The 16,920-nt window shown below is 38.2% G+C and overlaps 1 protein-coding gene across 4 annotated transcripts in view; it reads left to right on the forward strand.

The window, feature by feature from the left end:
* mob2b (MOB kinase activator 2b) overlaps positions 1-16,920 on the forward strand; it is a 52,611-nt gene that overhangs the window by 29,819 nt on the left and 5,872 nt on the right. For 2 of the 4 annotated variants that reach the window (XM_048167777.1, XM_048167775.1), the window contains exon 2: positions 15,779-15,939. In XM_048167777.1, the coding sequence (XP_048023734.1) occupies positions 15,779-15,939 (161 nt within the window). Of the gene's footprint in view, positions 1-1,370; positions 1,614-2,700; positions 3,277-15,778; positions 15,940-16,920 lie in introns of those variants that run through there. The other 2 variants (XM_048167774.1, XM_048167776.1) reach the window with 2 other exon arrangements.

Here is a 16,920-nt window from a genome sequence, read left to right on the forward strand (position 1 = left end):
TTTTAGTAAGCACTTTTTCCAGTCTTTTTTCCAGCGTTTATTTCAGGCTGACCTTTTAAGGCTCACGCAGTAATAATTGAAATGTTTAGATTAATGTGTTTCAGCTAAAAATAAGCAGTGGTGTATGGTGACTTCTATGTATATTCTGTATATGAATAGCGCATGCATGCTTATTTTTATTTTATATATTACCAGAAATGCTAAAGATGCGCGGAGCCTGCGAGTCTCTATCTAACATGTGTCTTGGCATGCTGTTAGATGACTAAAATACTAGTCCTGGGGCCAGACCGGCCCTTCTAGTGTCGAGTCTGAACATGCCTTCAAGCTCTGCAGAAAAATTCCAGTCTGATGTTCCACTGTAAATTACATTGTCATAACACGAATTGCTGCACATTAGCAGCTTCCAGTACGTCACGACTTCGTCAAAACATGCTGCGAAGGAACCTGTTAAGGAAATCTTTCATGGGTCGTTGACATATCAAGCGGTTCTAGCAATATTAAAGTATTTTAAACAACATTTTATTCGTTCTCTTTTTTTTTTATGACCCCATATTAGTGTTATTAAAGTGTCATTGATATAGTATTAAAGTTTTTGTTAATATTTCAACTTAAATTTAGTTTTTATATTTTCTGTTTTAATATTAGTTAAGTTTTTTTATTTTTATTTTTTTCAATTTTGTTATTTTAGTACTTTTCTAGGGCGTTTCCAAACTTTTGGAGGGCAGTGTATATTTGATATTTTATACATTTTATTATTTAAACAAACTGATTTATGATTTATAAATGTGACCAGTTAATGCACCTTAATTATAAAAAATGTGTACATCCATAATTTGAACTTTAATAACATTTTTGTAAGTGTCATGTTATTAACTATTAAGTATTATGTTTTATATATATAAAAAAAAAAAAAATATATATATATATATATATATATATATATATATATATATATATATATATATATATATATATATATATATATATATATATATATATATATATATATATATATATATATATATATATATAAAATGGTGGAAATAGTTTAGCCTTTGAATGGTTGATAAATGAAAGTTTGAAAGTTGTAAATAAGATACTCAAATACTTGATGTGTGTATATAAGGAGAAAACAAAATATTTCTGCATTATATTATTGCAATATAACTATTGGAATCATAAATGTTTGTTCCCCAGTTGTGAGTTAATGCTGTTGCAGTTTTTTGAGGAAATCCAGTTTTACTGTACCCAAGCACATTGTTTTCTACATCCAGTGTGTGTTTGAGAGTCACATGGATGATTTTTTTTTTTTTAACATTCCAACTATTGCACCTTGGCTCCTCCCATCTGTTCTGTGATTGGCTGGAAGTTCAGCTGAAGGAGAAGCGCAGCAGAGCGACTGTTTTGCTTGCAACGCTCCTGCAAACTCTGGACTGACTTTAGCAGAATCTATGATCGCGTTGAGAAGCGCGTCCGTCATCACCGTGAACCCGGGCGTTTGGCAACATGGTCGGAGATCACACCATAACCGGAGACAGCGCGCTCGCTCAGAGGTCTCCTAAAAACGGATTAAGCTGTAAAATGGTCCTTCAGGCGGTTGGCAAAGTGCTGAGGTAACTCTCCCCGTGCTCTTTCACTGATTTGAATGATTTTTCACTCAACTTCTTCACAGTGCGCTCATATGCGCGCGTGCGCCAGAGGAATGTGCGCGCGTCTGTTGACGGAATGGAACTTTCCACTAACATAAAGTTGTTACTAATGCATCTTTAATGTGCGTGTAATTTGCACGTTTGCCAGGTTTCTTTAAGCACTAATGATATATTATCTTTCCACGTGATGCTCGTATAGATCAGTTATTATTAGATTGAATTACAGCTTGGCCAGTGCAGTATTTTTAGCGTATGCATATGTTTGCACCGGTATTTTTAGGCACCATATAGGCGCTTTATATATAAATTAACCCCAAAAGTTAGATGTCAGATACCTGTACTTACTGTGTTGTTGAATGTGTAGCTAATATGAATATATGTATTATTTTTATGTATTTTGCATGGTCTTTTTATCCAAAACAACTTACAGTATATATTGTATCAGCAAAATGATGCTTACAAAAACAGCACAATATTTAAAAAAAAGTCTTAACAAGCAACATGGTGTACTACAGTTTGGTTTGTTTTAAATTAATGTCACAAAATAATATAAAATATGCCACTTTTTTTAAAAATGAATTTGAAAAAGGAAGGTGCTATAAGGTGCATAGAGCAATGACAATATTTTTAACAAGTCCATTGTCCCAATTTCAATCGATGTATATTGATTATTGTTGATATTAGTGTTTTATTTCTGTTATGGCTGTATTATGTTTCTGTTATGAATAAGATGTGTATGAATGTACAATCTGTGGGGGGTTAAAGACAAATTTCCATGAGAATGCATAATAGGGCTGGGCGATACAGCTAAGAAATATAATATATCACAATATAATGGTTTATTGATCGGTATCGATAATTATTGAGAATTTTAGTAGGAAAAAAAAGTTTGAATTTAACCAATGCATTTTTAATTAAGGCAAACAACAAATAATTTTTAAAACAAAGCAAAATAAAATGTAAACAAATCCTTCTTATATTTTATATTAAGATTAAATAAATAAGTGTTAAAGAAACTTAGAGCTGCACAATTCTGGATAAAATTAGAACATTTTTTTGTTTGTTTCAAACCGAGATCACCATTCTGAATGACAACTAAACGAAATAACATTTAGAGGTTCTGACAAAATATTAAGTGCTGTGGTCTATTTTAAAATTTTAAATATATTTGAATTAATTATTTAAAAAACTGTTTGGATGCATGATGAAATGACACGCTCTTGTTTTGTTACTGGATGAATCAGAGTATTTGAAAGAATCTGTTTAATGACGTTTCAACGTCAAATAAATTTAACACTCACTTGTCGCCACCTGGTGGTGAAACAATGTAATCGATAAATGCGTCATTTCCAGTGTGTTCAACTTTCTTTCAAAAGCTTTTATCTGAACTATAAACTTTTATCTCAGTTCTTCTGTGATAAGCTGAATATCTGCACCACAGAAATAAAGATAGTGTGTGATTGAAAGCACTGTTTGTGCAGCTGTTAATACCGACATGACAACTGCTCTCTCGAGACGAACTTTGAAATAGATCAACTGTAAGACGTTAGGAAACCATGAAACTGCCACACTGACGAGCTGACATGTCCCTTTTTACTAACGAGCTCCTCGTCGACAGCATTGTTGGGTAAGTTACTCAAAAAAAGTAATCCACTACAAATTACAAATTACTACATTTAAAATTGTAATTTGATTACATTACTGATTACTGCATGTAAAAAGTAATCAGATTACTAATTGCATTCAAGTTACTTTGAAAACCTATAAAACCTACAAAAATACACCACTGAAAACTCAAAGTTCTTTCCGTAATTTAATATTGACTCAAAAATATTACAGTAGTGTCAAAACAGCAACTTGACTTAAATATTTGTTAATCATCTGTAGGTATGCATGTGTGTGTGGTAGCTTTACTGTGTTTATGTTTGTATGTAACTGCATTAAAGACAGGAAAAAATGCTGAAAACATTTATAATAACATTTGAAAACAGTAGGCTATTGTTCAGAAGTTACCTTCCCTCCCGATCCTGAACAGAAATCCAATCTAGCTTGTTTAGGCGAGGTTGGATCGCTCTCGTCTTGGGCACGGGTATCCTCCTCCTCAACGCGTTCTCCGGTGATTCATAATGACGCGTGATTTCTTTTAGAAATGCACTTTACCTTATTTTTTTTATTTTTTTTTCTTGTAACGCAAGTAACGTGATTTTATTGACATCAGTAACTGTAATCAGATTACTTAAATTTAAAATGTAATGCATTGCATTACTGCGTTATCAGGAAAAGTAATTAGAATACAGTAGTGCGTTATACCCAGCTCTGGTCGCCAGCAGGTACAGCACTCATTTTCATGTGTTTGTGTCTTCTGATCTCATGCTCTGATTGCGCAACTTGTTTGCGTGTCACTCGTAGCGCGTCTGTTTGGGACGGAGCGAGCTTGAGAGTTGTTCATGCAACCGAACTGCATGTCTGTTTACATTTTAATGCATTTAAGTGAAACTCTATCGAGAGTTATATCGAACATTTTTTCTATCGTTATTGATTAAGACGTACCGTCGATAAATATCGATACCGTTTTATCGCCCAGGCTTTCCGGAAAATAAAATGAAATAAAATAATAAAAAAATTATAAATAAAAAAATAATAAAATAAAATAAAATAAAATAAAATAAAATAAAAATATATAACATATTTTATTTTATTTTTTAATTTTTTTAAAAAAATATATAAAATAAAAAAAAAATAGTAGCATTACAATTAGTTGCATGAAGTCAACAAAAACTAAATAAACATTTTATGTATGCATTTATTCTCAGAACTTTGAACCTCATAGGTGGGCAGCACAGTAGATTTCAACACATCCGTTATCTTGATTTAGTTGGCGGTCTTTTTATCCAGAGCATGGCTTTGTCTATCAGTCTTTACTGCCTTCCAGATTACAATGAAGGCTAATTACTTGTTAACGAATATTCAGGTACAGTGTTTTAGTGAATAAGTAATTGAGTGCAGTCTGGCTGGGCCGATGGCGTTTGGGATTGTTCTGTGGCCTCAGGTGAGCTGGAAAGTGACCTGCTGAAAGAAGAGCACTCTTCCTGTCTGTCAGTTAATCATTTAACAAACCGCAGTGACCGGCGAACTTCTACAGTGGCGATTATCATCTATAATGCTTCTGAGGAGCATGATATAAGAGATCATCTTCATGTTAGTTGCTTGATAATTCCAGAGATTAACACATACTTGATAAATACTAATAATTCCTCTCCAGCTCTTGAGGTTTGTGCGGTTATAATTGAATAAGTGCATTGGAATTGTGACTTTCGCAGTTTGGAATAACAGTTTCATCAACCAATTCTGTGTTTATGAAGTTACAGATAATATGAATGTTATTGACTTGCGTGTCATAATCGTAAATGCATCATAAATGCCACACCTTTGCATGAACTTTAAACATCTGGAATTGAATTATGTTTGCATCATTGATCTGTTTTCCAGTTAAAACTGCTTTAAATGAATCTGTATTGTGTAAAGCGCTATTGAAATAAAGGTGGCTTGACTTGGATTTGTGGAAGATGGTGATTTTAATGCAATAAGCTACTGCTTACTATAAGTCTCAAGCTGACATCCATCTAATTTTAGTCTTTAGTAAAAACAGTCTTGGCATTGATTCCTACTGACTGTGCGTTCCCACAGACTGTGGCTTTTCAGAGAAAGGACTAATTTGATGTTTCTATAATAGTCTTTTAAGTGGCACTTTTAAGGCCCTGGAGCATTGGTGGCTGGTCAAGTCAGCCAGTCTGGAGTCTGGAGTCAAAATGGTGTTTCGTCAGCTCGGTACATATTGAACTTAATCTTGCAGATTTGCTAATGTGTTTTAGATGGGATCAGCGTCTGAAGAAATATGCGGAGACTCCCTAATTTGAAGTGACTTTGCCTTTTAAGTCGTCCAATAGAGCAAAAGGATTAACCCAAATATCAGGTTTTCTCACCAAACCCTCAGAGCAAAAACCCTAATGGCAGTAAGCAAACTAACCTAGTTCTTAAACCACATTGCTTTCTTCTTCTTCGCTGCCCATTAATTTGCCTAAAATACAAATAATATATTTAAAACATTTTTCCACCCCTTCAGTCAGGTTATTACTGACGTGCTTGGCATTTTTCTGAACCCGAAGGTCAGTTCGTGCGTAGGATTGTCATTTCTGAATAGTTTAAATAGTTCACATTCTGCTTGAGATGATGGTTCAGATTATTGCAACTTGGTGTATTTAATAACTCTTTCAATGGATCAAGATGGTCATTCTATACATTCAATACTTTTGAGTATTAGTAAAGGATTAGTTCACTTCAGAATTAAAATGTCCTGATAATTTACTCACCCACATGTCATCCAAGATGTTCATGTCTTTCTTTCTTCAGTCGAAATGAAGGTTTTTGAGGAAAACATTCCAGGATTTTTCTCCATATAGTGGACTTCACTGGGGTTCAACGGGTTGAAGGTCCAAATGTCAGTTTCAGTGCAGCTTCAAAGAGCTCTACATGATCCCAGACGAGGAACTACGTCACATGTGACCTTTCCAACATGATTATGTCATGCGTGGAGCATCACAGAGCAGTGCAAGACGAACATTTGTGGTTAAAAAGTATATAATTTTTTATTTTTTTTTAGAAAATGATCAATGGTTTCTCTAGATGATCAATGGTTTCTCAATGGTTTTCTCTTCTGAAACTGACATTTGGACCTTCAACTCGTTGAACCCCAGTGAAGTCCACTATATGGAGAACAATCCTGGAATGTTTTCCTCAAAAACCTTTTTTTTGATTGAAAAAAGAAAGACATGAACGTCTTTGATGACATGGGAGTGAATAAATTCAGGACATTTTAATTCTAAAGTCAAATAATCTTTTAAATAGCGTCTTTTGCACAATGCATCAATAAAGTAAGGAAAGTATTTTATCTCCATCTTGACTTTTAAAGTCCAAAAATGCGTCAGTAAGTCAGTGGAATGTTTTTCAGCGTGTCTCGCCCATAATGGACTAGGCATGTAACTTCTGAGTATTTGCCAAAGAACATGCCCTGAGAATAAAAATAGGCTCGATTCGGCCCAGACGAATGTTCCTAATCCCATTTTCAGCGCAAACTTTTCACATTTAACAGTCTGAGAATGACACCAATCTCTTACATGACCATTCAGAACAACTGAGCATGTCTCATTCCCACAAAACCATCAAAAAATGAAGCTGGTGTCTTCTCAGACATAATGTCTACTTCTCCCTCCTTTTGGCAGTCTGTAGTTTGTTAGCTGAACCCAACTTCCTTCCTGGGATCATAATCTATTAGGCATGTCCATTGCATCATTTGACTTTCCTGAAAACCACAGGCACGGCAAAGTTTTCTGAGGATGATAAGTCAGAGTCTGATGTCCTCCTCCCTCTTTTATTAACCATAAACTGAATCAAACGCAGTCAAGTTGGTAATCAAACCTGATCCTAATCTGTTTGGGGTCAGTGGACTGATGGGTAATCGGCAATAACTGCTTCTTGAATCATGACTAAAGTCTCTGCTTAGCACTTTCAATGGCTGTGAGATAATCAACCCTCGGATGGATGATCGCATTCGTTTTTTGAGCTTGTAGCAAGTCCAAAAGTGACGAGTAGCAGATATATCATGGTTTTCAGTGCCTTTTTATTGTACTTTTGGTCATTGCAGGTTAAAAGCCACCAGATGTTCAGTGCTTCTTCTTCCATGAGGAATAGGAACAGTTAAGATGGTTATCTTTGTAAGAGCGGAGCTGAAAAAGCCCCCTTATAATCTTGAAAGAATGAAGGCAACCTTTGATCTGTACAGTAGAATAGTAAAACCTGTATATTACTGTAAGTTTAAGGTGTTTTTGGAGTGAATAAAAATGGTTTAAAGAGGACCTATTATGCTATTTTACAAAGTCTTTGGTTTTTGTGCTCTACTAAAGCAGGTTTTCCTGCTTGAATGTTGATTATTTTCCTCATATTCTCCATTGTTGCAGCTCCTCTCTTCCCAGTCTGTCAGTAACGCTCTGTTTAGTTCCTGTCTCTATGAAGCCCCGCCTTCTGAAAAGCACAATGTGCTCTGATTGGTCGGCTGGAGCAGTGTATTGTGATTGGTGTTTGGGAAATGTCCTGCCCCTTATCATACCTGCCAGGAATAGCAACTCAACCAGGCCCCACCCCTTTATTCTGCATATGAATTATTTAAATGAGGAATATTGTGAAGAAAATTCAAGATGGAGGCGTTTCAGAAACACTAACACTGATATAGAGACTAACTCACGCTGGAGGGACTTTGGAGAGCTTTTACATGCTCGAACAGTAAACATTTGATGTTCTGTGCATGAGTGTGAAGTGAATCTGTGGTTCTAGAATGAAGCTTCACATTGGAAAGCAGCTGCTCTATTAAAGCGAGTCATTGGCTCAAGGCGCTGTGAGGCTGCAGGAGTGTCCTGTTGCTGCGTCTCTCGTGGGCCTTTGGACTTGCAGTTGTTTAACAGTTTGAATGGTCCTTTGTTTCTGTATCTCTTCATGTTGTCTGAAGTGGTGCTGTAGACTCAGGCCATCTCTGCACTTGTCACTCTGTCATGTGTTTAGAAATTACTGCATTGAGCAAAATGATATGTGCTGTAACCAATTAAGCACCATTGTGCGGTGTACAAGCACATCTGTCTGCCGTTGATGCAGTGAATGAGAGCCGATCTCTGAAGGCAATTTGTCATTCACCGAGCAGCTGTTCTAACTGGATGTGATGCGAGAAGATTCCAGCGACAAGCAGTTTGTCTGTCCACTCCAGCACAACCACGAGACATGACTAAATCAAAATCACAGCCAATCAGACTGTGTGGGCGGAGTCTTTGCAAATGCACTGCACTCGCAACCAAATCAATGCAAAATCACAGCCAATCAGAAGAACTTGTGGGCGGAGTCTCTCTGCAAATGCATTGCACTCGTGACCAAATGAATGCAAAATCACAGCCAATCAGAAGAGCATGTGGGCGGAGTCTCTCTGCAAGTGCACTGCACTCGTGACCAAATTAATGCAAAATCACAGCCAATCAGAAGAGCATGTGGGCGGAGTCTCTATGCAAACGCATTGCACTCGCGACCAAATCGATGCAAAATCACAGCCAATCAGAAGAGCATGTGGGCGGAGTCTCTATGCAAACGCATTGCACTCGCGACCAAATCGATGCAAAATCACAGCCAATCAGAAGAGCACGTGGGCGGAGTCTCTGCAAACGCATTGCACTCGTGACCAAATTAATGCAAAATCACAGCCAATCAGAAGAGCATGTGGGCGGAGTCTCTATGCAAACGCATTGCACTCGCGACCAAATCAATGCAATATCACAGCCAATCAGAAGAGCATGTGGGCGGAGTCTCTCTGCAAACGCATTGCACTCGCGACCAAATCAATGCAAAATCACAGCCAGTCAGAAGAGCACGTGGGTGGAGTCTCTGCAAACGCATTGCACTCGTGACCAAATTAATGCAAAATCACAGCCAATCAGAAGAGCATGTGGGCGGAGTCTCTATGCAAACGCATTGCACTTGTGACCAAATCATTGCAAAATCACAGCCAATCAGAAGAGCACGTGGGCGGAGTCTCTGCCAACGCATTGCACTCGTGACCACATTAATTCAAAATCACAGCCAATCAGAAGAGCATGTGGGCGGAGTCTCTATGCAAACGCATTGCACTCGTGACCAAATCATTGCAATATCACAGCCAATCAGAAGAGCACGTGGGCGGAGTCTCTGCAAACGCATTGCACTCGTGACCAAATTAATGCAAAATCACAGCCAATCAGAAGAGCATGTGGGCGGAGTCTCTATGCAAATGCATTGCACTCATGACCAAATCATTGCAATATCACAGCCAATCAGAAGAGCACGTGGGCGGAGTCTCTGCAAACGCATTGCACTCGCGACCAAATCGTTGCAAAATCACAGCCGATCAGAAGAGCATGTGGGCGGAGTCTCTATGCAAACGCATTGCACTCGCGACCAAATCATTGCAAAATCACAGCCAATCAGAAGAGCATGTGGGCGGAGTCTCTATGCAAACGCATTGCACTCGTGACCAAATCATTGCAAAATCACAGCCAATCAAAAGAGCGTGTGGGCGGAGTCTCTATGCAAACGCATTGCACTCACGACCAAATCGTTGCAAAATCACAGCCAATCAGAAGAGCATGTGGGCGGAGTCTCTATGCAAACGCATTGCACTCGTGACCAAATCAATGCAAAATCACAGCCAATCAGAAAAGCATGTGGGCGGAGTCTCTATGCAAACGCATTGCACTCACGACCAAATCAATGCAAAATCACAGCCAATCAGAAGAGCATGTGGGCGGAGTCTCTATGCAAACGCATTGCACTCACGACCAAATCAATGCAAAATCACAGCCAATCAGAAAAGCATGTGGGCGGAGTCTCTATGCAAACGCATTGCACTCACGACCAAATCAATGCAAAATCACAGCCAATCAGAAAAGCATGTGGGCGGAGTCTCTATGCAAACGCATTGCACTCACGACCAAATCAATGCAAAATCACAGCCAATCAGAAGAGCGTGTGGGCGGAGTCTCTATGCAAACGCATTGCACTCGCGACCAAATCGTTGCAAAATCACAGCCAATCAGAAGAGCATGTGGGCGGAGTCTCTATGCAAACGCATTGCACTCGTGACCAAATCAATGCAAAATCACAGCCAATCAGAAGAGCGTGTGGGCGGAGTCTCTATGCAAACGCATTGCACTCGCGACCAAATCGTTGCAAAATCACAGCCAATCAGAAGAGCATGTGGCGGAGTCTCTATGCAAACGCATTGCACTCGCGACCAAATCATTGCAAAATCACAGCCAATCAGAAGAGCACGTGGGCGGAGTCTCTGCAAACGCATTGCACTCGCGACCAAATCGTTGCAAAATCACAGCCAATCAGAAGAGCGTGTGGGCGGAGTCTCTATGCAAACGCATTGCACTCGTGACCAAATCGTTACAAAATCACAGCCAATCAGAAGAGCGTGTGGGCGGAGTCTCTATGCAAACGCATTGCACTCGCGACCAAATCATTGCAAAATCACAGCCAATCAGAAGAGCACGTGGGCGGAGTCTCTGCAAACGCATTGCACTCGCGACCAAATCGTTGCAAAATCACAGCCAATCAGAAGAGCGTGTGGGCGGAGTCTCTATGCAAACGCATTGCACTCGTGACCAAATCGTTGCAAAATCACAGCCAATCAGAAGAGTGTGTGGGCGGAGTCTCTATGCAAACGCATTGCACTCGTGACCAAATCGTTGCAAAATCACAGCCAATCAGAAGAGCGTGTGGGCGGAGTCTCTATGCAAACGCATTGCACTCGTGACCAAATCATTGCAAAATCACAGCCAATCAGAAGAGCACGTGGGCGGAGTCTCTGCAAACGCATTGCACTCGTGACCAAATCATTGCAAAATCACAGCCAATCAGAAAAGCATGTGGGCGGAGTCTCTATGCAAACGCATTGCACTCACGACCAAATCAATGCAAAATCACAGCCAATCAGAAGAGCGTGTGGGCGGAGTCTCTATGCAAACGCATTGCACTCGCGACCAAATCGTTGCAAAATCACAGCCAATCAGAAGAGCATGTGGGCGGAGTCTCTATGCAAACGCATTGCACTCGCGACCAAATCATTGCAAAATCACAGCCAATCAGAAGAGCACGTGGGCGGAGTCTCTGCAAACGCATTGCACTCGCGACCAAATCGTTGCAAAATCACAGCCAATCAGAAGAGCGTGTGGGCGGAGTCTCTATGCAAACGCATTGCACTCGTGACCAAATCGTTGCAAAATCACAGCCAATCAGAAGAGCGTGTGGGCGGAGTCTCTATGCAAACGCATTGCACTCGCGACCAAATCATTGCAAAATCACAGCCAATCAGAAGAGCACGTGGGCGGAGTCTCTGCAAACGCATTGCACTCGCGACCAAATCGTTGCAAAATCACAGCCAATCAGAAGAGCGTGTGGGCGGAGTCTCTATGCAAACGCATTGCACTCGTGACCAAATCGTTGCAAAATCACAGCCAATCAGAAGAGCGTGTGGGCGGAGTCTCTATGCAAACGCATTGCACTCGTGACCAAATCGTTGCAAAATCACAGCCAATCAGAAGAGCACGTGGGCGGAGTCTCTGCAAACGCATTGCACTCGTGACCAAATCGTTGCAAAATCACAGCCAATCAGAAGAGCACGTGGGCGGAGTCTCTGCAAACGCATTGCACTCGTGACCAAATCATTGCAAAATCACAGCCAATCAGAAGAGCACGTGGGCGGAGTCTCTGCAAACGCATTGCACTCGCGACCAAATCATTGCAAAATCACAGCCAATCAGAAGAGCACGTGGGCGGAGTCTCTGCAAACGCATTGCACTCGCGACCAAATCGTTGCAAAATCACAGCCAATCAGAAGAGCACGTGGGCGGAGTCTCTGCAAACGCATTGCACTCGCGACCAAATCGTTGCAAAATCACAGCCAATCAGAAGAGCACGTGGGCGGAGTCTCTGCAAACGCATTGCACTCGCGACCAAATCATTGCAAAATCACAGCCAATCAGAAGAGCACGTGGGCGGAGTCTCTGCAAACGCATTGCACTCGCGACCAAATCGTTGCAAAATCACAGCCAATCAGAAGAGCATGTGGGCGAAGTCTCTATGCAAACGCATTGCACTCGTGACCAAATCATTGCAAAATCACAGCCAATCAGAAGAGCACGTGGGCGGAGTCTCTATGCAAACGCATTGCACTCGTGACCAAATCATTGCAAAATCACAGCCAATCAGAAGAGCACGTGGGCGGAGTCTCTGCAAACGCATTGCACTCGCGACCAAATCGTTGCAAAATCACAGCCAATCAGAAGAGCGTGTGGGCGGAGTCTCTATGCAAACGCATTGCACTCGTGACCAAATCATTGCAAAATCACAGCCAATCAGAAGAGCACGTGGGCGGAGTCTCTGCAAACGCATTGCACTCGTGACCAAATCAATGCAAAATCACAGCCAATCAGAAGAGCGTGTGGGCGGAGTCTCTATGCAAACGCATTGCACTTGTGACCAAATCGATGCAAAATCACAGCCAATCAGAAGAGCATGTGGGCGGAGTCTCTATGCAAACGCATTGCACTCGTGACCAAATCAATGCAAAATCACAGCCAATCAAAAGAGCGTGTGGGCGGAGTCTCTGCAAGTCTCTTTGCTCTCTTCATTTTTTATTTTTTATTTTTTTTTATTTTAAAGTACTTCTGTAATTAATAAAAGTAATATATTTGTCTTCACTTTAATAATTAGAAGTTGTGAAGCAAGCCCTATATATTTTGAAATAGAAACAATCAAGATTGAACATTTACTGAAAAAATGTTACTTTTTATCTGTTAACCTGCATGTCATTTGACCAACATCAGAGAACCGTGAATATGCAAACGTGTGTTGTTAGATTGTAATGTATTTGATGTCTAAGGGGCTTGGATTGGGAACCCTTAAATAATGGATTTGTAGGAGTCCAAGACTCTGAGCAGGAGATTCATCCCGGTGTTTGTCCACAAACTCTTGTGCTTGTTTGTACCGATTTAAGATGGACCGCACCATTAAACACCCTCACACTGAAAGCAGTTTCCAGAGGGCACTTCCTGGCTTTAGTGCCGTGGTTTTCCAGGAATCATGAACTGTTGGTCTAAATGGATTGAAAAAGGAAGTAAAGACACAGTGATGGGGTGAATTCATGGATTGATCAACACAATCGATCTATAAATTAAACCCAACTTTTCTTTTACTCCATTAGCGTATCTCGTCAGAGCGATCACTGTATGTAGTGTGTGAATATAAACTGCTCCAGGTCATGAAAGTCATCACAGACTTGCACTACTACAGCAAAAGACAGCTTGGCAAGAGGCAGAGGCGAGTTTTGGGAGGTTTGTGGTGGTGGTCAGCGGTCGGCGTGTGGATGAGTCCGGTGTGTGTTTGCAGCGCTGGCCTCTGGCAGAGGTTTCTGGACGGCATTAAAGCAACAAGGCCGGTCTCTGTGTGGAGAGCGTGAGCTGGCCCGCGGCCCCGCAGTCGAACAACACGGCAGCAGCTGTCTGAAGACCAGGGCAGTGTGTCTTTTCAGATGGACACAGACACGGCTTTATATCGTGCTGCTGTTATTGGATGGCCGTGCGCTAGGAAAAAGCCAACAAACTAAGATACGAGGCCTCTTTCCTCTTTCTGACTGTTTGACATCACATGATGGTTGATGTCAGAAATCTCTCCACTAGAGGTCAATAGGGAAATAGTTTTCATGTACTCCTGTGTACAGATATACTTTAATGTACAAATATGACCTGCATTTCATCAAAAAAAAAAAAAAAAAAAGGAAAACTAGTATTAAATTAAAAGACATTTTTTGACAGTAAAAGTATTTGTACAGTATTCAATGAATTAATAATTAATAAAATAAAATGATGAATAATTTAAAATATGAAACAATTAATTATTCATAAATAATAATAATTGAAATTAAATAGCATCACATTAATATTATAAAAAATAACATCATTTCAGTTTATATTTTTATAAATAATAATAATTGAAAATAATATCACAATATTGTTTGTCAGTACATTTTTTAAAATAAGTATAATATATTACTAGTATTAATATTAATGAAATTAATAAATATTTTAATATTAAAATATTTATAAATATTTATAAATTATTGATAATAATAATTGAAAATAAATAATAATTATAAATAATAAATACTATTATTATAAATAAACTAATAATCATTGGTATTTTTGAAATCAAATTATTACTATTATTTTTTTTGAGTATTATTAATAACAATAATAATAATAATAATAATAAAAATAATTAAATAATAAATAAAATCACAATATTGTTTGTCAGTACATTAAAATAAGTTTGTTATTATTATTATTATTATAAATATTATTAAATATTATTTATAAATAAACTTTAATAACATTATTTTTGAAAATGAAATTATTATTTTATTATTATTAATAAGAATAAATTATAATTAGTTTAATAATTATCATTGTCACTGATATAATTCAAATTAAACATCACAATATTGTTTGAGTACATTATTAAAATGATGATAATAATAATAATAATTATTATTATTATTATTATCATTATTAATGAACTTAAAATTATTTAAAACAATATTTATAAATTAATAATTATATTAATTGAAAACAAAAAAAATTATAAAATAATATATTTTATAATTAAACTTTAATAATAATCCATTGTTGTTTTTGAAAATGAAATAATAATAATAATAATAATAATAATAATTATTATTATTATTATTATTGAAGTTTTATGTGTATAAATTATAAATCAATCTACTCCTCACAGATAAAAAGTAACTGGCATGAACAAAAACTGAAGTCTGGCACATTTTTCCTGACCCACTCACTCATCTGGACAGTAAAAGTTTGTTGAGGTTGTTCATGGTTTGGTCTGAATGCCTGATTTACGAATCGCCGTCTGTCCACAATGTCTCTCAGTGCTGTGAGGTCATTGTTGGCTCTTAACGCTCCTCTTTTCCATTAAAGCAGCTCTTGTAGTTTCTGGTTTTACTGTATTAGTGTGTGTTTGATGTCTGAGACGGGTGTGGTGGAGGACTGGAAAGGGGCGGTGGGTCTGATGGTAACACAACCCGCCCGGGCTAAAAATAGATGTGGAAGGAAAAGCCTGGATGTCTGTGGTCTGTTCTGTTAATTACAGGGCAAGGTTATCCGTGCAAACCTGCAGTGGAAAAATGGATGTGCAAAGCTTTCTTTTACATGAGGTGTCCGTATGTGTTACATAACACACAAGTAAAATAACCATATTTCTGTGTAAACGTCTGAGATATCCACTCGGGCTAAATCATATTTGAATATTTGCAATATATATGCAATGCTTTTACTGTGGCTTATAATTGAGCATCAAGATTTTTTTAGATATTTTGCTGAATTTTTATTCTGATAAATAAAATGTTATACATTATAATTTTTTAATACGCAGCTCTAGCAGTATGAGTGACCGCTATTTTTCCCTCGTTTCATCCCACGCAGGAAGGGCAAAGGGAAGCCCAACGGAAAGAAGCCGACCCCCGAGGAGAAGAAGCTTTACCTGGAACCAGAATACACCAAAGTAAGAGTCGTGGATTTTGAACTCAAGGAGCTGGTGGTGTTGCCGAGGGAGATCGACCTGAACGAATGGCTCGCTAGCAACAGTAGGTGTCCCGCGTGACCTCGTCTGGCTCCCGCAAAAATAAATGACATTTCCAGAGCTGTGGAATAGATTCAGTAGTGTGTATTACTCCTTTTTTGGCAAAAGCCACTTTGTAGTAATGCAGAGGAGATGTTATGTTGTTTTTAATGTGATCTAGTCCCGACCCTTGACCCTAACCCCGGCCGACTCGACTGTCTGCCGTTGTGTTGTGTCGAGTTTCTAGGTGTGTTTGAAAACATCTCTTGATCAGCGGGAATGTATGATTTCATAACTGTATGATAAAGCGGCTCAGAATAACATTCCTCAGCCCACCAATCACACCATTGTTTGCGTTTCCCTCCATTTTATCTTGAAAGAAAACACATGTGAAGAAACCAGAAAGTACGGCTTAATTTAGGAAACATTAATGCACTTTCAAATTCCACAAGCACTTATTAAACCAAATCACTGCCTTTTATGGTCAATTCAAGCCTTTGCTCTACAGCTGGATCTGTACAGTCTCGTATGCTACTTTTGAGGGCATCGCTTCATGCATTTCCTGATAATAGAATATATATATATATATATATATATATATATATATATATATATATATATATATATATATATATATATATATATATATATATAATATATATATGAGTTCAAATTTAATTGTTAAATTACAGATGCACAGTTACACAGTCCTTGAGATGACCGTGTTATTTTAAATGGTAACAGTTGATCATTTCACTCTTTATGTATTTTAGCCGTTGCATTCGGCTCATATTTCATATTTTTAGATATTTCAATAACTTTATTTTATAAAACATTTAAGATTGTGCCAAACATCACACAATTGTTTGATTTCCTGGGATTTTAGTCAGGTGTCGGAATTCATAACCTGGATACTTCTACATAAGTTATAAATGTTTATTATATATAAATATTTACAAATGCACTTTTGTGAACATATATAAATAGTAATAATAATAAAAAAAAT

The sequence above is a fragment of the Megalobrama amblycephala genome, linkage group LG19 (assembly GCF_018812025.1).
Source record: "Megalobrama amblycephala isolate DHTTF-2021 linkage group LG19, ASM1881202v1, whole genome shotgun sequence".
NCBI classification, from domain to species: domain Eukaryota; kingdom Metazoa; phylum Chordata; class Actinopteri; order Cypriniformes; family Xenocyprididae; genus Megalobrama; species Megalobrama amblycephala.